General features: G+C 50.5%; 1 protein-coding gene across 2 annotated transcripts; it reads left to right on the top strand.

Moving 5' to 3' along the window:
* The first annotated feature begins 4,271 nt into the window (after positions 1-4,271).
* ANKRD54 (ankyrin repeat domain 54) lies at positions 4,272-13,903 on the top strand. Of its 2 annotated transcripts, XM_063075496.1 has the most exons (8): positions 4,272-4,720; positions 6,478-6,525; positions 10,672-10,770; positions 11,187-11,258; positions 11,751-11,798; positions 11,876-12,000; positions 12,220-12,327; positions 12,698-13,903. In XM_063075496.1, exons 1-8 carry the CDS (start codon positions 4,396-4,398, stop codon positions 12,770-12,772), a joined length of 900 nt encoding a protein of 299 aa, XP_062931566.1. In that variant the 5' UTR covers positions 4,272-4,395; the 3' UTR covers positions 12,773-13,903. The 2 variants fall into 2 exon arrangements, with proteins under 2 accessions (XP_062931566.1, XP_062931567.1); XM_063075497.1 differs by lacking the exon at positions 10,672-10,770.
* Positions 13,904-20,583: the final 6,680 nt, after the last annotated feature.

Genomic DNA, 20,583 nt, shown 5'->3' on the forward strand with positions numbered 1-20,583 from the left:
GTGCCTCACCTAAAGGCAAAGGTTGCTATGCAGCTCCAACCAACTGTTGCCATGTGGTAAAGGTGGTCTTGTATTGCCATATCATCCCATTTTTAAGAGAATCTGGAAGTCAAAAATTTTATGTGAAAGCTCTCAATTTTTAAGTGTTGACAACCAGTTCAAATTTCTCTAAAACACTGTGAAATCCAACACAATGAAGGAAAAAAACAAGGAACGGAAAGCCAGCTTGCTGAATCTGCACTGAGCTGGTGTCAATATCTGACCTAGAACAACACCTCCTGATAGGAAGACTGAGGTTCAGAGAAGGGGGACCCTTGACCCCAAATCACGAAGTGAGTCAGGGCAGAACAGGGCTAGAACTCAAGTCCCTGGATTCCCAAATGTTTCATGTTTTATTTACAGATTGACAGAATATAAATAACTTGTGTGTGAATGCTTGCAGCACCCTTAGGTCAAGTTCAAGTGTGTGATGTCCCCACTCCTGTGTAGGATTTGCATGGTCCCTATCCTGCCTCCTACTCATATTTATTTAATTTTCTTTTTTTTATTATTTATTAATAATAACAATAGCTTCCATTTTTCTGAGCAATAACTCTATGCCAAGCTCTGTACTAAATGCGTTACTCATATCATTATCATATATCTTTTTTTTGGTAGCTGGCAGTATGGGGAACTGAACCCTTAATCTTGGTGTTATAAAGTCATGCTCTAACCGCCTGAGCTAACCGGCCGGCCCCCATTATCATATATCTTCTGTTAACTACATGACATAGGTACTGCTATTGCATCCGTTTTACAGATGAAGAAACTGAGGCTCAGAAAGATAGTCACTTGCTCAAAGCCATAGTCCCATGTATTTATGGTTCCAGAAATGATGGTCTTAACCACTGTGTGTCCTTACTCATTCATTCATTCAGTTAGTCAGTCAGTCAAATAGCTTCAATGTACTTGGTTCCAGTTGCTGAGCCAGGAATTAGAGTGGAATACAACTTCATAGGTTCAAGTGTGGCTGAGTCTAACGGTGTGCACACTTAACCCACATCTCATTCTTCCCAATCCAATAAAACAAGTGGTTCTTGCAATTCAAAGAGAGTTGGGCTATGTAATTTATTTATTTATTTTTTTTTTAAAAAAGATGACCCATAAAGGGTTCTTAACCCTTGACTTGGTGTTGTCAGCACCACGCTCACCCAGTGAGCTAACCGGCCATCCCTATACAGGATCTGAACTCATGGCCTTGGTGTTATCAGCACCACACTCTCCCGAGTGAGCCACGGGCCGGCCTAGGCTATGTAATTTATACTTCAACAAATTTGATTTAAAAATTAGAAGTAAAATTAACAACCACTTAGAAGTTCAGGGATTCTGTTCAAAGTCAAAGGTTTTTGACACAAACACTTGGTATATCAGAGACCTTGAAGATCAGATCCACTGACAGGAAGAAGAAAACAGCTAAAAAGATAGTTTGGCCAAAATCATGAAGGGTCTTGACTGCCAGGATGAAGGGTTTGGACTTCATCCTTAGTTCAATGGGCAGGCAGCTCCCAGAGATGCAGAGAATTGTGCTTTAGGCAGCACAGGCACTTCAGATTCTATAAAGGGAAACTGGACTGATGAAGATTATTTTGGAGGTTATTACATGGAAAAAGAGAAGGGACACGAGAGGTGCAGCACTAACAATGATGGCAGTTACAGCCTGGCTGTGCAGACGCCGTTCGGTGTGTGGGGCATGAGGGTCATGTGACCTTCAGCTCGGACCAGTCAAGAGAATCTCCACGGGACTCTGGGCTCAGTTCGGGAAGCCAGTGGAGCTTTTGGAAAGAGAGAACAGGTTGGAGAGGAATGATACTTCTGAGCGCAGACTAAAGAACAACTGGAGGCCTTGAGAAAACACCATGAAGAGGAGATCACTCATCTTAATGAGACAGAACAGGATAGGCCTGTGAACCAAACTGACTCCATTTTCCCTGCAGAGGATGCTTTGTTACTTTTCCACTCCTCAGTTATGAGACCTCCAGGGCTCATGATTACCCCATGGCTCGCTCTGACAAAATAAACTGTGATAAGAGGGAAAGAGATATTCATTGAGTTGCAAAACCCCTCCCCAAGGCTTGTTTCCCATAATTGTAAAAATTGAGTTACAGATTAACCTTAAGACGCCTTTAGGAGTTCCCAAATGTGCACAAAGCTTCAAGGTGATCACTACAATGACTCTCATGGGGTGGTGATAATGGACATCACCACCATCTTGAGCAGGTGCAAGGACCAAAGCCCTAACTGAGCACACGCCCATGATGCAACCAGGAAGTACAGAATGGACCACCTCCAGAGGTGCCTACACCCCTAAACCCCTTGTCCTGTAAAGGACCCTGAATGGCTCCCCTGGAGGGTCTAGCTTCTCTGTAGCTACACCCTTATGCATAAGTCTATCTCCTCTAATAAAGTGTTGCTTGCTTTACTGCTGGGTGCATTGTTCATTTCTATGACTTTGGGACCCAAGAGCCTAATTTGGTAACAATAAGAAGGAGATTGAGCATCTATAAAAGGAAACTAAGCAGCATAAGCAGAAGATCAAAACACCAAAACATGATGATTAAGTGCACACAGTTCCCCATAGAAGGTCATATATTATTGCCCACTTCTATGTAGACATAGCTCTAGTTTAATTAATATTGGTCTGTGTGCTGCCAACAGATTATAACAAGTTGTCATCAGTGTACTGTGAAAAAAGGAGGAATTTCGGGGTACATTCAGTAGGAGTTAGGTGCAAATACCCAGATGTCGCTTAGACTCTCCAGAGCTGGGTTTCCAGCAGGCTTTTCATTTTAAAAAGCAGCATGATGGAGAGGACTTTGGCCTCAAACAGGCCTGGGTTCAAATCACAGTCCTTTAACTTTCTAGCTGTGTACCCTTGGACAATTCACATAACACCTCAGAACCTCAATTTCCTGATCTGTGAAGTAGGTATAACACCCAGGTGCTAAGTAAGGCTCTTGTGAGGGAGAACTAAATGATGTAATATATACCAAGCACTTGATAAATGGTACATGTTCAATAATGTTCGTTTCTTTCCTCCATTCCTTCTAGCTCAAAGTGCAGTTGGCATATACTTCTCCATTCCTTCTAGCTCAAAGTGCAGTTGGCATATACTCATCAGTTATAGGGCAGAGGAGGAGAGTTCTAATAAACATTTTTAGAACATTTTTTTCCACGTGGTACAATGATAATCCTCACAATGGCCTTCTGTGTGCTCTGCAAAATCTGGAAGTGCTGTCCAGTGCTGGAAGTACTCCAGCTGCCAGAGAAAGATTCCATTCTAACCTGGCTGAGTGAGAGGGCTTATGTACGGGAAGAACTTTTGCTTGGACGCAAGACCTGGTCCCACGAAAGCTGGGCAACCACGAACAAGTCCTTCTCTCTCTAGTTTCGGCTCCTCCTCTACAAAATAGGGATGGTGCTCCTTGTCTACCTTATGGAAGTGTTTGTGGGGTACGAGGTTGTGAGTTTTACAAAACAGGGTACCCGTGAGATGTTGCTAAGTTCATCATAAAATACTTCCCTGTTTCCGGGCTGACTTCTCCCGGTAAACTTGTGAGCATTTCAGGGGCGCCGAGTCTGATCCTGTGTCCACGACTCAGCACAGATAGTCACCTGGCTCCAAGCCTGCCTCTTGACGGAAGTGCTGCTCTGATGTCATAATGTTGAGTTGAGTTACAATTCTTTGTAAATTAGTGATCAACGCCGGAGTTACCGACAGAACCCCGACTAAAGGAAATCTATTGCATTCAGAAGGTATTACTCCACAGTTTGTGATGATATCTCCAAATCATCAACTTATTTTCCTTCCATCTGTGGGAAGATCATTTTGAGTGTCAATCGACTTAAAACATGTCTATATCTATCTACACGTATAGCGTGGCTTCTTCACTTCCCTTTGTCATTGGCTGCAAATGGTCTTAACATGATTGGCTACAGTACCTGCCCGTTATCTTTCCCATGAGCAGACGGGGGAAATGGAAAAAAAAAAAAAAAAAAAAAAAAGAGTGTCTTAAACTCAGCTGTTTTATTGGCTCCGGTAGCGACGGACGACGAGGGCCGTCGGCACTTCAAATTTGTGATTGGTTTGTACGTCCGCCAGTCACGCTGCCGGGAACCCTGTCCAATTCTCCAGTTTCTACTATGCCCACCCTCGCTCTTCGATTGGCTGAGAGGTGAAGGGTCGCCATTGGTTCGGGGCGCTCAGCTCGCGGCCCGAGCCCGCCTCCCTCTCGGTTGCCGTGGTTGCAGGCCCGGCCCGCCCGCTTGCTGACAGCGAGGCTTAGGGCGGAGGGAAGTGGGTCGGTGGGTCGGTCGGGAACGAGGCTTCCGCGGCCAGGCCCGAGCGGAGCCGTTGCCATGGCAGCTGCCGCCGGGGGCACCGACGACGAGCCGCGCTCGGGCCGCTCGAGCTCGGATGGCGAATGCGCGGTGGCGCCCGAGCCGCTGACGGGCGCCGAGGGCCTCTTCTCCTTCGCCGACTTCGGGTCTGCGCTGGGCGGCTGCGCGGGCCTCCCGGGCCGGGCGTCCGGCGAGGCCCAGTCCCCGCTGCGCTACCTGCACGTGCTGTGGCAGCAGGACGCGGAGCCGCGCGACGAGCTGCGCTGTAAGATCCCCGCTGGCCGGCTGAGGCGCGCCTCCAGGCCGCACCGCCGGCTCGGGCCCACCGGCAAGGAGGTGCACGGTGAGGAGCGGGAGCCCCGCGAGCGCGGACGGAGGCGCGGCAGCCGGGCGCGAGCTACCCGGCCTCTGGGAACCCGCCCCTGACCTACCCCCGCCCCCTCCGTCCAGTCCGCAGACGACTGAGCCATGGGTCCAGAGTGATTATTACTGTGACTATTATAGCTGCTAAGGAGCATGATTTTTTTTTTTTTTTTTTTTAAGATCTTCCTGCTCAGAGCCGGTCACCCCAGACTTCTCTCACTTGGTCATTCCTGAATAGAAACTTTCCATGACTGCGGGTGTGTGTTAGTAAAATATGATACTAGAGGATATTTTTATTATCAGAGAGAGGGGAGGCCAGAGCCTGTAGACAAGTCGTACCGACTTGCTTATTGGCAGCTGGCCGGAATGGGGATCTGAACCCTTGACCTTGACGTTATCAGCACCACTCTCTCCCACGTGAGCTACCAACTTGTTTCAATGCAGAGACCTGGTTTGGACTCCTGTACCACATTTAGGCCTTAGGCAAACTATAGCCCCTTTCAGCCTTAGTTTTCTCATCTGTAAAATGGGTACAGTACTGGCCTTACGGGAATGGTGTGTGAGTTAAGTAAGGTCATCAATGTTTAGCTGTTATCCTGCCTTTGCTAAACACTGTTGGGTGATAGGTGATCATTGGTAATCCTCACAAGAACTCTTTAAGATATAAAAATTGTTCCCATTTTACTGAAGAGGAAACTGAGGCTCAGAGAAATTGTCTTACTCTGGGTCACATCATGGAAACTGGCTGTGCCGAAGGTCAAGGGTTCAGATCCTCATACCGGCTAGCCGCCAAAAACCACAACAACAATAGAAAAAAAGTAAAAAAAAAAAAAAAAAAAATGGCTGTGCTGGTATTTGAAACCAGGTTAGTCAGACATACCTACTCTGGGATGTCTACTATACTGTCTTCGACATTTTAGGGATGACATGGAAATCGAGGCCCTGAAAGATTAAGAATTGGGAACTTTAGGGTCCCTTTTGTGAGTATCTATGATTCTGCCCATATTTTAGCAATACTGTGAGAATTAAATGAAAATTTGAAAGTGCTGTATAAACCATAAAATGCTATGTGAATGTGTCTGAGTTGCAGTTTTTGACCATTTCTCTGACGACAAGAGTGTTAATTTCCATTTGCTTCTAATTTAGAGGTAGTGTCATTGGAGGGGGAAAAGGGTTCTGCTTAGGAATTAACATATTTAGGTAAGTCATTTAGGAATGACCTGTTGTTTTTTTTTTTTTAAGATGACTGGTAAGGGGATCTTAACCCTTGACTTGGTGTTGTCAGCACCACACTCTCCCAAGTGAGCCATGGGCCGACCCTGGGAATGAGCTGTTTTGAAGGAGAATATAAGATTATCTGTGTAACCAACTCACAAAGAGCTTCCACATAAATCATCTCATCTTCTCTTTGCAACAACTCATGACAAGTAGGACAACTTGGCCTGAGATCTAGGGGAGTTAACTAGCTTGCTCAGGGTCGCCCAGCTACTACAAGTGGCAGAAAAAAGATCTGGCTCCAAGTCTTGGAGAATTTGCTAGAATGTGGCCTTTGCACTAGCTGTGCCACATTTCAAGTTTCTCCTGTCCCCAGGGTAGTGTCTCTTGTATCCTGGCACCTTTCTTCGCTTTAGATTCTATTGTGACTGAAGGTGGGTTAGCTAGGAAGTCATCCACTTTCTGTTTCATCATGGCTTTTTTTTTTTTTTTTTTAACTGGCCTCTCTTGCTCTCTTCACAGCTCTAAAGAGGCTGAGAGACTCGGCCAATGCCAATGATGTGGAAACAGGTGAGTGTGCACAGTGGGTCCAGCTCCAGGGACCTATGGGCTGGTTAGGGAAGGAAAAAGCCAGGTAATCAATACCTGAGAAGGTGGTCTGCCAGCTCACTTCTGTGGAGCAGGCTCACTGTATTTAGTGTCTTCCTTTGCAGTCATCTTGCGGAAGGTAAGTGGCTTAGGTACTCACTCTCCCCATGCTCCCCTACCACCCTGAACTTCCTGATGTCATAGCATTTATCACCCTGCTTTTCTCCCTGGCACCCAGCATAGTCCTCAGCAAAGAGTAGGCACTCATTTTGGAACTTCTGGTATGGGAGTGAACACTCAACTTTAACTGCCAGGTGGTCATCTGCATGGAGCTACCACCTTTGGCTGCCCATCAGGACTCTGTGGTAGTTAGGTTAAGTGGATATCAAACTTGAGTTGACAAAGCATCTGAAAGGCACCGGTAGGGCTCCTAGCAGGCTGCCACTCGTTTTCGTTGATGCTCTCCAGTGTTCACTAGCTCACAGGGCAGTAGCAGCATCAAAGGTACAAGGACAATTTGTAGGACAAAATATTTAATTTTATACACTGACAATTCTTTCTGTGAATCAAGGAAAAATGCTGTTAGTTTTCTATCATCCAGTTCAGTAGATCAGACATCCAACACAGGTCGCACTCACTAGGCTAAAATCCAGCTGTTGGCAGGGCTGCATTTCATTCTAGAGGCTCTAGAGGAGAATCTGTTTCCCTGCTTTTCCAGCTTCTAGAGGCTGCCCACATTCCTTGGCTCATGGCCTCTTCCTCCCTCTTCAAAGCCAGCAGCAATGGACCGAGTCTTCTTACCCTGCCATTTCTCTGGTTCTCACAACAGTGAACAGTTCTCTGATTTTAAGGACTCGTGTGATTAGATTGCATCTGGCTAATCTAGGGTAACCTCCACATCCCAAGGTCCTTTACCTTCAAACTGCAAAGTCCTTTTGGCAATGTGAGGTAACATATCCACGAATTCCAGAGATTAGGGTACGGACATCTTGGAGGCTATATGCTGCCTACCTCAAGTGGACATCATTTTATTTTGGTAGCAGGATGTTATGGTCAACAGCTAAAATATGAGCATCGATTGAGGGCCATGGTCAGGAGTGTTCACTTATGGCAGGTGTGGAGAGGGGCCGTTTACCTCAGGGAGCTGGGATGTTATACCACAGGCCATGAGATGGTTTCCCTGCCCTGGTGTAGCCGTAGTCAGCAGGCCTGGAAACTGGAAGGGTTTTCCACTCTCTTCACTTTGGTTTCTTTTCCATGAACTTTAATATTTTGGAATATTTCAGCAGCAACCTAGATAATTTTCCCTTTTTTTTTTTTTTTTTTGTCTTTTTCATGACCGGCACTCAGCCAGTGAGTGCACCGGCCATTCCTATATGGGATCTGAACCCGCGGCGGGAGCGTCGACACGCTCCCAGCGCCGCACTCTCCCGAGTGCGCCACAGTCTCGGCCCAACCTAGATAATTTTCAAGGAAAAACAATAAGCTTTTTTTTTTTTTTTAATATCTCTAGTGTGTGGCCAGAGAATATCTTAATTATACTCACCTTCCACAGAAAGTCTAATTCTTGAATCAGATGATTTTATTATTTTGATAGAAATGCTGTAATTTTCCATTCAGAGCCTCTTAGATTTGCCAGGCTCCTGTAGGATCTGGTGGTGAAACTGGCTGTAGGGTCAGCCTCTTCGCTCCTTTACTTTTGGAGGGGGGGCTGGCCAGTACAGGGATCTGAACCCTTGAGCTTGTTGACAACACCTTACTCTAAACAACTGAGCTAACTGGCCAGCCCTACTCCTTTACTTTAATGGTTAGCATGTCGTGTTCTTTCTCCGCATGTTTGTTGGGTTTTTGTGTAGTTTAGCAGTTATAAAGGACATAAAATGTATACCCTGTTATGGTTAAATCATAATCACTTTTCTATGAATTCATAATCATTTAAAATGTTTTAAATATGAAAATAATGTATGCATTTACGATGTTTTAGAAATTACAGAAATATACAAGAACAACATCCATAATGTCAGCAAAGGAACTAATCTCTGTTAATATTTTGTTGTATATCCTTCCAGTCCTTTTCCTACACACAGGAATTTTCTTTCTATTTTTTTTTTCTGTGGCTGCCCACAGGGATCAAACCCTGGACTGTGGTGTTGTTGGCACCATGCTCTAACCAAGTGAGCTAACCAATTAGCCCTGGTGTGAGAATTAAATGCATATATTGATGGTTCCTGATAGAGGCTGCTAAAGTGCTTTCTAAAAAGACTGTAACTGCACAAATCACAAAAATAAAACTGGCTACTTTAGCTTTCTCTCTTTCATACCAGCTCTCTTTTGTTGTGTCCTCATAAACACTGAGAGGACCTCAAGCTCTTATTTCCCTTTCACTCTCATCAACCTTTTCCTGCCACCTTTTTTTTTTTTTTTTTTTTTAAAGATGACCTGTAAGGGGATCTTAACCCTTGACTTGGTGTTGTCAGCACCCCGCTCTCCCAAGTGAGCTAACCGGTCATCCCTACATAGGGATCTGAACTCATGGCCTTGGTGCTATCAGCACCACACTCTCCTGAGTGAGCCACGGGCCGGCCCTTCCTGCCACCTTTGCTCAGTTATTCAGCCAGTCAGCAGCATTCATTAAACATATAGTACTTGCAGGACATTATGCTTGATGCCAAGGTTATAAAGATAAACAAAACCAAAACCTACAATATAGCTGGAGAGGAAGAATATAAAGTAATACCATTTCCAAAACAAACACAAAAAACTGAAATTATGTGTTTATTTTATCATTATTATTTTTTTATTAAAAAGATGACCTGTAAGGGGATCTTAACCCTTGACTTGGTGTTGTAAGCACCCCGCTCTCCCAAGTGAGCTAACTGGCCATCCTACATAGGGATCCGAACCCGTGGCCTCGGTGTTATCAGCACCACACTCTCCCAAGTGAGCCACAGGCTGGCCCTTGAACTTACGTGTTTAGTTGGAGGAGTATAAGTTCTGTAGCTAGAGAAAACGAGGTTTACATTCCAGCTTTGCCTCCTGTTATCTGGGTGACTGTAGCTTGGGCACTTCATATTATCTCTCTGGGCCTGAGTCTCCTGGTCTTTGAAACAGTTGTGATACTTTGCTAGGTTGTTGAGGGGCTCAGCAGTCAGGTACTTGACACCTGACTGGTGCTCAGTGTCCAGTAACAATTAGTCTAACATAGTACAGCATGTTAATATTAGAGTGGCAGGATGAACAGGGCACTAAGGAGGTACAGGAGAGGGAGGGGCTAACTCAGCTTGAGGAGACGGGAAAGATTCTTGAAGGGGAAGATATCTGGACTTGTCTGGAAGGACTCATGTCCTTGAGAGGTTGGATGGGGAAGAGAGACTAAAATGTTGCTTGCTCTGAAATGACATTTAGAAGCAATTTTCTGCATTTCAGCTGGATATGTACATTAGTACATAATGCCTCACATTTTATAGTGCCTCTCTGGTTTCCAAAGAAGGAATTTCCTATTCATTATTCTCATCACAGCAGCTCTGGAGATTGGCAGGGCAGATATTATTCCCATCTGCTGGTGAACTGGAACCCAAATCTAGGCTTTCATACTCCCAACCCAGCTCTTTCCACTACCCCACTCTATTGACAATGTACTCCTTTCTTTTTTGCTTAGCTTAGTCTGGGACTTAGTCTGTGTGGCTCCAGATCCTGTGCTCTGTCCACTCTAAAGGGCTGCCCCCAGGAGCAAAGTACACATCAGCCAGTAGCTTGGGCACTCTGTCCAGGTGGCATGGATGTATATCAAAGCTGAGATAGAAGGATGAGACCACAGTCCATGATGGGGATTTCTGTGACTCTATAACTCCTGACCCTGGAGGCCATGAGGCTCCTATGGCCTTCTATCCCTGGACATGTAGTTTGAGCACCCAGAATCCATGGCCCTCAGTTATACCCTCATGAGAACAAGTCTTTTGTCATGGCAGTCCTTGTGGAGCCAGCATCCAGGAAGGAGTAGCTTTCCTGTTCATTATTGATGCCTTGTCTGGAGGGACCCCTAAGCATCCCTCTCCATCCCCTGGGGTCTGCAGCTTAGCTCACACTGCTGCTTTCTCCTGCTTCCTCCCTCTGTCTTGGTGGTGTCAGTGCAGCAGCTGCTGGAAGATGGCGCGGATCCCTGTGCAGCTGATGATAAGGGCCGCACAGCTCTACACTTTGCCTCTTGCAATGGCAATGACCAGATTGGTGAGTCCTGGGGAGAAAGGAGGAAGGGGGCTAGGCAGTTAGCATCTCTCCAGTGGCATTGGGGGAGGACCTGCTGTCTGCCCTCCTAGAGTCCTCAGTTCCTGGTCCTCAAAGTCCTGCACATGAACCCTGTTGAGTGAATGAGTGAGTGAATGAATGAACGAATGGGGGCTGGCTGGTTAGCTCAGTTGGTTAGAGCACACGCAGCCTTATAACACTGAGGTCATGGGTTTGGATCCCCTTACCGGCCAGCCACCAAAAAAAAAAAAGAGTGAATGAATGAATGAAACAACATAGGGAACCATGTTTGCATTCAGTGTTCCTCAGTTTGAGCAAGCCTCTCTAGCTAGGTTAGGAGTGCGGGGTCCAGTCGATGGTAGTCTCCAACAGCTCCTCTTGGGTTTTCCTGTTTTTAGTGCAGACACTCCTGGACCATGGGGCAGATCCCAACCAGCGAGATGGGCTTGGGAATACACCACTACACCTGGGTAAGTGCCTCAAAGGTCACCAAAACACCTTCTCTGCAGTGTAGACAGGCTCTTAGATGGAGAGCCTGGGGTCCTGCAGGCTCCCAGCATCCAGCAAGAGTCTGAGTCACCAGAGCTGCCTTCCCCACCAGCCTGTGTCCCATGGATTGTCCAGTCAACAGTTGGCTGTGCCTTTGGCAGAGCTGATTTAGCAACTTAGACTGGCTCCGCAGCACCTCTGCTAGGGGAGGTGTGATTGAGACTTTTAGCTGTTTCTGACCCTGCTGCTGACTCACATCGTGGTGCAGGTCCCATCTCCAGGCCTCAGTTTCTCCAGCTGTCCAGGGAAGGAATTGGACTTGATTGCTGAGTCCTGCCCAGCTGCTGCCTTGCTGATACCTTCTCAGGAGGCATAACTTGGTGCAGGCATACTTGGAGACGCAGCCCTGCTCCTTCGAGTGGGCACCTGGCCCTGTTGGTTCTGGATTCTTAAGCCTCTGTTCTTCTTCTCAGCGGCCTGCACCAACCATGTTCCTGTCATCACCACACTGTTACGAGGAGGTATGTGGTCCCTTCCCCCTTTCCCTCCTCTCTCTCATCCTCACTCCCAGCATGCTCACTGCTGCCTGTTCCCACAGGAGCCCGTGTAGATGCCCTGGACCGGGCTGGCCGCACGCCCCTGCACCTGGCCAAGTCTAAGCTAAACATCCTGCAGGAGGGCCATTCCCAGTGCCTGGAGGCTGTGCGGCTGGAGGTGAAGCAGGTGAGTACCCTCCCCTATGCTGAGCCCGTGGTACCAAGCAAGCACTGGATAGATGCTGCCCTAACCACAGACACACCTGCCTCTGGCCCCAGGGCTCCTGGGTCATTTCACACTGATGCCAGTTGGCATCTGCTCCACTGTGCCTCTTGGCAGCAGCATCAAACCTCTCTGTGCCTCCTAGCTGGAACCCAGGTAGTTCAGCTCACCCTCTTGTTCCAGATCATCCATATGCTCAGGGAATACCTGGAGCGCCTAGGGCGGCACGAACAGCGGGAACAGCTGGATGACCTCTGCACCCGCCTCCAGATGACAAGCACCAAAGAGCAGGTGAGCCACAGCCAGGGGTTTAGACCCAGCACCTGGCAGGAACCTTAGGGCCAGTCCATCTCTGCTCCGTGCAGCTAGACACTCATAGCGGAAAGAGGCTATGACTGTGGGATTGCAGCCTGCTATGGCCCTCAGAGCCTCCATCCACTTTCTTTGCAGCTGCCAGTGGCTAGTGTGTGGCCCTGCTCTCTGGAGCAGCCTGAGGCTGCCTTGTATCAAGGATTAACCCTTGGTCTGCTGTTCCACAGTCAGAAAGAAGCCACCTTGTGCCCTGGGAGGAGAGACAATGCCTGCATCTATGCCTGTGGTATTGGGCAAGAGACCTGGGGGCCTTGGCACCCTGTAACAGAACCCTGGTTTTGTCCTGCAGGTGGATGAAGTGACTGACCTCCTGGCCAGCTTCACCTCCCTCAGTTTGCAGATGCAGAACATGGAGAAGAGGTAGCAGGAGAGGCTTCTGCCTTCCTGCTCTGCCACTGCCCCCCACCCCATCCCCACTGTTTGCTCTCAATACAAAGAGAAAGCCCAATGTCTGGGACTTTGGAGCTACACTTGTCTGGTGAGGACCTTGCCATCACCCCCAGAGGCTGTGGGGCAGAGACACTCTCTCCATGACTTCAGAGCCACTTCCAGCCATGGTCTCCAACATCTCTGTGGGCCAGGACCATAGCCCCAGCTTCTTCCTCTGGCTCCTGCAGCATTCGGCCAGCCTGTGCAGCCACACGTCAGCCCTGGCCAACATGCGCTGTCTTAGCAGGCCTCCCTCGTCCCATGGCCTCCCTGGCTCCCTCACCAGGTCCCAGACCCTCCTCTGTGTGTGCTTACGCAGGCCCCCTCTGGCCCAGGTGGCTGCTCGGGGGATGGCCCTTGTGGCTGGCCCTGCACCTCTCACCAGCACTTAGATTTAGACTTGTCACCTGATTTGCAGGGAGACACTGCAGGGAGTTTCTCTTGTTGGAAGGGGAGGGTTGGTGATACCTAGACCTTAAAAATACAAAGTGAAGAAGGACCCTGCTGAACCCAAAGCAAACAGTCTCCAACCCTTTTTCTCCTAATCATTGAAATACGAGGAGAGTGTAACAGTTTTGCAGCCTAGTTGTAGTAGGCTGTGTGTGGCCCCCCAAGATGTCCATGTCCTAACCCCAGGAACCTTATATGGCAAAAGCAGCTTTGCAGATGTAATTAAGTTAGGGATCTTTAGACAGGGAGATTATCCTGGATTATCCAGGTGGGCCTGATGTACTCACAGGCATACTTATAAGAGCGAAACAGGAGGACTGGCCAGTTAGCTCACTTGGGAGAGCGTCGTGATGGTAACAGTCATGGGTTCAGATCCCCGTGCTGACCAGCCACCAAAAAAAAAAAAAAAGGGAAACAGAAGAGGAAGTAGGAGATATGATGATGGAAGCAAGAAGTTGGAGTCATTCGAGGAAGGGGTCACAAGCCATCTCCAGAAGCTAGAAGAGGCAAGGAAATGGAATCTCCCCTCAGAACTTCCAGAAGGAACTGGTCCTGCTGATGCCTTGACTTTAGCTCAGTGAGACTGATTTTAGAATTCTGGCCTCCAGAACTGTAAGAGAATAAATTTGTGTTGTTTTAAACCACTAGGTTTGTGGTACTTTGTTGCAGCAGCAACGGGAAACTAATATAGTAGTAAAGGCTCAAAACTCACCCTAAAGCAGGTTTTCAGTCTTATCAGCAGTACCCCACTCCCACCCAGCAGGAGCAAACATTCCCTTTGTGTGGGCCATGGACATGCAAGAAGAAGTGCCCCTCATGGTGGAGGTTTGCCGCAAAGGCAAACAGGAGGGAAGGCACGCCTGGCCTGTCCCCGACCGGGGAGGCATTTGACTCCAGACTTTTCCAGGTGATCACTCCGTGTCTGGTCTGCCTCTACCTCACTTCCGCTCTCATCATCTCTTCAGAGGAGGAAAGCTTGTCCCCAAATCCCAGCTTGGTATGGTTCAGATCTGAATTGAATTCATGGAACCCAGCCGCTCCCCAGACCCTGGAGGAAAAACGGTTCCTTTGTGGGTTTGAGATATGAGGGTACTTCAAAAAGTTCATGGAGGGCTGGCTGGTTAGCTCAGTTGGTTAGAGCTTAGTGTTACAACACCCAAGGTCATGGGTTTGGATCCCCACAGCCCTTGTACAGGCCTGGGGCTGCCTCCAGGAGCCTGTGAGAGAAGCCCAAAGCCCCACCAGGTGGGCAGAGCTGGGGAAGTGGAGGTGTTGTGGAAGCCCCGAGATTGGAGAGAGAGGAGGCAGAGAAAGCAGCAAAATTTCCAGAGACTGGGAGCTGCTACTGCTGGGAGCCAGGTGAGGAGCAGGGGAGAGGTGCAGTGGGCAGGCAGTTTTTCTCCCTTCGTTCCTGCCCTCCCTTCCTGCCCTAGTTACTCTTGACTCTCTTCCAGGGCTCTGCTGGGGCCTGTGCCCAAACACAGTCCCCCCGTTGGCCATGGCCCCAGGGGTGGGGCAGGCAGTGGGGAGTCCAGAGCAGAGGAGAGGCAGGGGCAGGAGGGAGTGGGCCTCAGAATGGGGGGAAGGAGGCCTTCTCTTGGGACCTGATTGTCTGGGCCTCCCCCTCCCAACACCCAGTCTATCACCCAGGAGTGGGGTGAGGCAAGGCTGGGGAACCTCAGGTCCAAAGCTCAGTGAGTGGGCCCTTAGGGAGCTACTTGCCCCTGAAACTACGCAAGACTCTGTGTGGACAACGTGCTCGTGCGTTTCTGAGGGAAGGATCCAAAGCTTTCATTCTCAGCAGGGGCCATACAAAAAATCAGGAACTCTTGCTACCGAGCTGTGAGAGCAGATAGGTGAGGGGACTGCCTGGACACTCCTGGGGCCTGTCATCCCCTGGGCAGCGTGCTTTGTAGAGCTTGTTCTGTAGAGCTGAGGAGGACGGCATGCTGGGAGTGTGAAATTATTCTGAGATGACCGTGCCTGTTTTCAGGACAGTCTGACACAGGGACTGACTGGCTGACTCCTCACAGTCCTCAGCCTGGACCAAACCATCTCCAGCTGGGAGGTGGGGGTGCCTCTCCTGCAGTATCATCCATCCCTGGAGCCATGGGGCCATGAGCACTGGCCCTGGGGCAGTGAAGGATCTATTGTTGACTCCCTCCCTGGCCATATAGACAGTGAAGGAAGGGCTTGACACATGAAGGTGGCTTCAAGGTCAGTCACCAAACACCACACAGCCAGGCAGCCTGCCAATCTGCCTCACCCCATTTCTAGCCAGAATATTTCCTGTAACCCCAAATCTGTCTGAAGAGCCAGCCAGATAAAGTTGGCCCCAGACACTGGAATGAGTCAGAAAAAAACACACAAGTGAGCCCTGAGCGGGCTGGACGGGGCAGGGGGCAGGACAGAGAACGCAGCAGAGGTGGCCCTCTCAGGGGTTAGTGCTCTGCCGGCTGCTCTGGCCTGGCGGGGCAAGTGGGGAGGGAGTGGTGGGAGGAGGCACAGGAAGAAGAAATCCACATTCATTGATTTCACTTCTGGGTTAGGATTCTCAGGTGCAGGGAGGGTCTGCCCTTTCCTGGCTGAACACATGACACAGTGCACTGGGTGGACAAGGTATGTACCTGGTAACCCGGGGAAAGGGAGGGCGATACGAGATGATGGGGCTGAGCTGTATCTGGAGTGGCACGTGGCGATCTCAGTAGCTGGCTGGAGAGAGCAGCACAAGCCAGTCCTGGGGTCTGGAGGACAGGCACGAGCTGGCTATGGGACCAGGAGACCACTTGGAAAGAGTGCTGGGCCCAGGAGGGTAACAGGCTGGCCAGGCTGGGGAGACCCTGAGGTCTGAAGATTTGCCCTAGCACGCAGAAACCCTGGGGCCAGATGCATCCTTAGCCCAGAGCAAGCACCAAGAGGTCTAGCTCTGGGTGTGACCTCAGTCTGGGGGAAAAGCTCTTCCAGGAGGAAGCCCCTGTCCCCACCAGGACTACCTGCTCCCCAGACTGCTTCAGATGCTGAGCCCATGCCAGAATCAGGAAGGTGGACTGATGCCTGGGGTGATCCCAACAAAGTCCCTGGTTCTCCCCAGTTATGGGCCCAAAGGGGAATTATAGCCCAAACCCCCCGATGCTGGCTCTCAAGCTAACACTGAGACCTCAGTGTCTGCAAGGAGATAAGATCAGCTCACTCTGCAGATGAGGGAACAGCCTCAGTGAGGTAAAGGAGCCTTGCCCCAGACCAGGGCTCCAAGCCCAAAGTGTTCTCTCATCCCTCACAGAGGGTGGCAGCTGCTCTGACTGACCCAGGCTTATCTGGTGATCTTCTCTGGCTTTGGAAGCCCAGGAGGCTGGTGTGTGTCATAGAAGCATGTGGGATCAAGCATACCTAGAGGGGCCGAAGTGAGTGAGTTGTGCCTCCTCACCTGGATTGTGAGGGCTTCAATGGAGAAGAGGATCTGCCTGGGGAAGCCCTTGAAACATTGCACAAAGCTGGCAGCAGACGGGGAGCAACCCAGGCAGTTTGCTTCTGGATGCATCCCCAGTGCCTTGAACAGGATCTGGCCCAGACAGAGCTCAGTTCTGCAGGTCCCTGAGACACAGCTACCAGTGCAGGAGCCAGGATTCAAACCTGATAGTGTGGCTCTGGTCAATGCCATAACCCTGCACTGTACCACCTCTCAGTTGCCATGGCAGGCCCACCAGATGCCCAGGACAGTGCCCTCTCAGCACCACAGCCGCCCAGAACCAGGGAAGCTTGGGGAAACTCAGAACACCCCCCATATGCCAACCTAGTCCTGGCACCCTTGCCCCTCACCACCCTTCCTCCTGCCCTTCCCCTACATAGAGGCTGGGCCACTTAAACTTGGCACCAAGCAGATGCCTCATAAATCAGTCTGGTCCTCTTAAACCAGAAACAATTTCACCCCTGCTCAACCTGTCCCTCTGGCCTCATGCCATCTTGGTTTCAGCCAGAGGCTCACAAATGAGCCCTGCAGCAAAGCTGAGGAACTGATGTTCATTAACAGGAAACCTCAGGGTGGTTAATTGGTATTTATTTCCCCAGGTTCACACCTCAAAGCTGATAGATGCTGCTGTTCCTGCCAGCCTCAGATGGGGAGGGGGGAGAATTGGTTAATGCAGCTGTGGGCTGTGCTGGGGTCCTCACCTCGCCTGCCCACCCCAGGGTTGACTTGCAGCCCTGCTGCACAGGGTGGGGGGGGGGGAGGTCACCTTCTCAGCACATTCATGTTCCCCCCTCCACCTCATCCAACTCCTTACTTACCTCATCTCTGGCTGCTTCCCCTAAAAGTCATGGAACCAAAATCAGACAAACCTGAGTTAAAACCCTAGCTCTGTTTTGGGCTATCTCTGGGATTCTGGCCAAGTTACTGAATCTCTCTGAGCCTCAGTTTCTCCATCTTCAAACTCTAAAGCAAATGAGACATAAGTCCCAGGGCCAAGCAAAACTCCTGAAATGTGACAGGTACTCAATACACCCTTACCCCTGGACACACCCCATGATGTCCCATAGGCCCCTCCGTCTCAATGTGTCCCAAATGAGCACATCATCTGCCCTCCTAAACCTCCTACCCCCAAGAGCCCAAGCCAGAAGTTTGGGGTGTCATCTGGGACACCTCTCTCCTCCTTACCCTCCACCAATCACCAAGTCCCAGCAGAGGTCACATCTCCTAAGTGGTTGGCCCATCCATCCGCCTCTCCCCACCCACTGCCAATGTCTTGGAGATCTGCATCTCCCTGGATCCACACACCAGCCTCCCCCAACCTTTCTGCCCCCAGTCTCACCCTGTTCTTCCTCCCTAGACAGCTGCCTTGGCAGCCAGAAAGAGTTCCCTAAAGAGTACATCTTATCAACTCTTTGTTTAAAACCTTTCAGTGGCTCCCCATTGCCTTCAGAACAAAGTACAGTCTCAGTTTCAGACAGGATCTACAGAGTCCTTCCAGGCCATCCCCACCCCTCCCGCCTTCCTCCCTGTGAGGGCTCCATATACCCTGTCCCCACCCTAGGTGCAACATGCTGTGCCTGACACCAGGTGGCTTGTGCGTGTGGTCTTCCATCTCTCCCTTCCCCATCTGCCCTGGTGAACCCCCACTTCAGGACTTGGCTTGGGCCCCAGCTCCTCCAGGAAGTCTTTTCTGGCTTCCCATGCTGGGTTAGGGGCTCTTCCCCCATGCTTGTCTTTCTTGCCTGCAGGAGAACCCTATACCTAATAGGTGCTCGGACATAAATGCTGGTCTCTCCCAAAGAGGTTCGCACAAACAGGAAGGCGAGAGGGCTACAGAACCCAAACCTCCAACTAAGAGGGGTTTCTTCCTGGGCCCACCAGGCTGCCCCAGGCTCAGCCCTAGACTTGGCAGAGGGCTTAGATCAGGTGGGTTTTCCTGGGTTCTCCAGCAGTCAGGGCTCATTCACCCTCTACTCCAGCCCCCGCTGCCTGCCTTGGGCTCTACTGGACACACTGCTCTCTCCTAACTGAATTATTATGACCATCATTCTTCCAAGCATTTCATTTGCCCCCAGAAGCAAACCCAGGAGCCTCAGGAGCCAGGCCCAAGCCAAGCAGCAGCAGACCATCAATCTTCCTGTCAAGTCCATGGCAAGAATAACTTCCCAGCCCTAGTCTAGGCCTTGTTCGCTTTCCACAATAGGGCTCACAGAGCAGCCTCCTCACGGGTCTCCTGGCTGCCAGCCTGGCACCTCCAACCCAGCCTCTGCACAGAAACCCCTGGGGGTGTTCTGAGCGGCCCCTTCCCTCCTGAAAACCTTCAGTGGCGTCACCATCAGCCTGAAGGATGTTCCTCTCTCTAGCTGGCCTAGGAGGCCCTTATGATCTCACCCCTCACACTCCTGGCCTTCCTGCCCCAACCCCACCCTGCTTTGCCTGCACAAGCCCACTCAGGGCTCCTACACGTCCCCTGCCTCCCGCAGGCTGCTGCTCCACCTGGCGTACCCTTCCCCAGCTTCCTCCAGGAAAATGCATATTGAACGCCCGCTCTGGGAGCCCTGCTTCAATGGTCCAGGAAGGCAGAAGCTTCCTCCTCTGTGCTCTTTCAGAATTGTGCTCCTCTGCTATGGCCCCATTACACGGCGCTGTCCTTTCTTCTTTTGGTGTTTGGCTCTCTGGCTAGACTAGCAGCTCCTGGATGGTGGGGACCTGGTTGAACTCATGCATCTCTGCCTTCTCCTCAAGCCTAGCTTACGGCAGGCACTCAAATGCTTTGAGAATAAAGGAAAGAAGGATGGGAAGGGTGATGTTTTCCTCCCCTGGCACCTCTGTCCTCATGTATCAAGTACCTATTATATGCCTCCTGTGTGCCAGGCTGTACTGTCCGCCATTAGTCAGGGCCTTTGGGCCTCTTTATCTGGCTCAATGGGTCAGAGACACCTGCTTCAGAAGTAGGGGGCTCAGAGCTCCAGCCAGGGGCCTGGGCTGTACAATTGTCCCTGCACCAGTTAAGCAGAGGCCCAGAGACCCAGGCCACTCTGGAGGGTTCCACCTGGGGTTTCAGGCAGGTTCAAACTCTGGCTCTGCCACTGTCTGGCTGGGTGGTCTTGTCCCCTGCCCGTTCTAGGGGAGGCTGTTCTGACTTGCGGTCACCTGTCCATGCCCATAGAGGCAACTGTGGAGGAGCAGCCGCCCAGCCAACCGTAGGAGATTTTGTTCCCCACTTCCACCTTGCAGGTGCTCACCGTTTGTCACCAGTGAACTTTTGTCAGATACCTTCAGATGTTTTCCTGATGCCTCCTGGGCTGCCCTTGAAAGTCAGCCTCAGGCAGCTGAATGCCAGCTCCGCCACTAACTTGACTCTGCTCGAGTTCTCTCACCTCCCTGAGCCCCCTTGCCTGCCAGGGCAGGAGTGAGGCAGACAAGGCGTGAGTGACGGCCACACTGGGTGCTGTGGCGGGGCGGCATCCCGCTGCCTGCCCTCCAAGAAACACCCCCACTGCTGTGGCCTGGCTGGGCCGCAGAACCTCAGCAGAGACGCAGGAGAAGGAGCACTGAGTTCTGGCCCCAGGCCTGGGCTGTGCCCTTGAAGCAGCTGCTCCCCGTGCTGGGTCTCAGCTTCCTGATGCCGCTCTGACTTCTGGGTCTGTGGCAGGTGACAGGCAGTGAGAACTCAGTAGCCACCTCCTGTCAGGGAGTGGCCTGCCCAGGGTGCCTCATCAGCCAGAGGTACGCACAGGAGGGAGACATGGAGGCCGCGGGTGTCTCAGGCCTCAGCCCAGAAGCTAATAAACATTACTGGCGTGTGGGAAGGGAGGGCGGAAGGTGGG

This window comes from Cynocephalus volans, chromosome 12 (assembly GCF_027409185.1).
Source record: "Cynocephalus volans isolate mCynVol1 chromosome 12, mCynVol1.pri, whole genome shotgun sequence".
NCBI classification, from domain to species: Eukaryota; Metazoa; Chordata; class Mammalia; order Dermoptera; family Cynocephalidae; genus Cynocephalus; species Cynocephalus volans.

Bases quoted from the DNA above. Each gene is read 5' to 3' on its own strand.
- ANKRD54 (XM_063075496.1), top strand. From the start codon at position 4,396: ATGGCAGCTGCCGCCGGGGGCACCGACGACGAGCCGCGCTCGGGCCGC. The intron at 6,526-10,671 runs GTGAGTGTGCAC...TGGTGGTGTCAG, and splicing joins TGCCAATGATGTGGAAACAG to TGCAGCAGCTGCTGGAAGAT. The intron at 11,799-11,875 runs GTATGTGGTCCC...CTGTTCCCACAG, and splicing joins CACCACACTGTTACGAGGAG to GAGCCCGTGTAGATGCCCTG.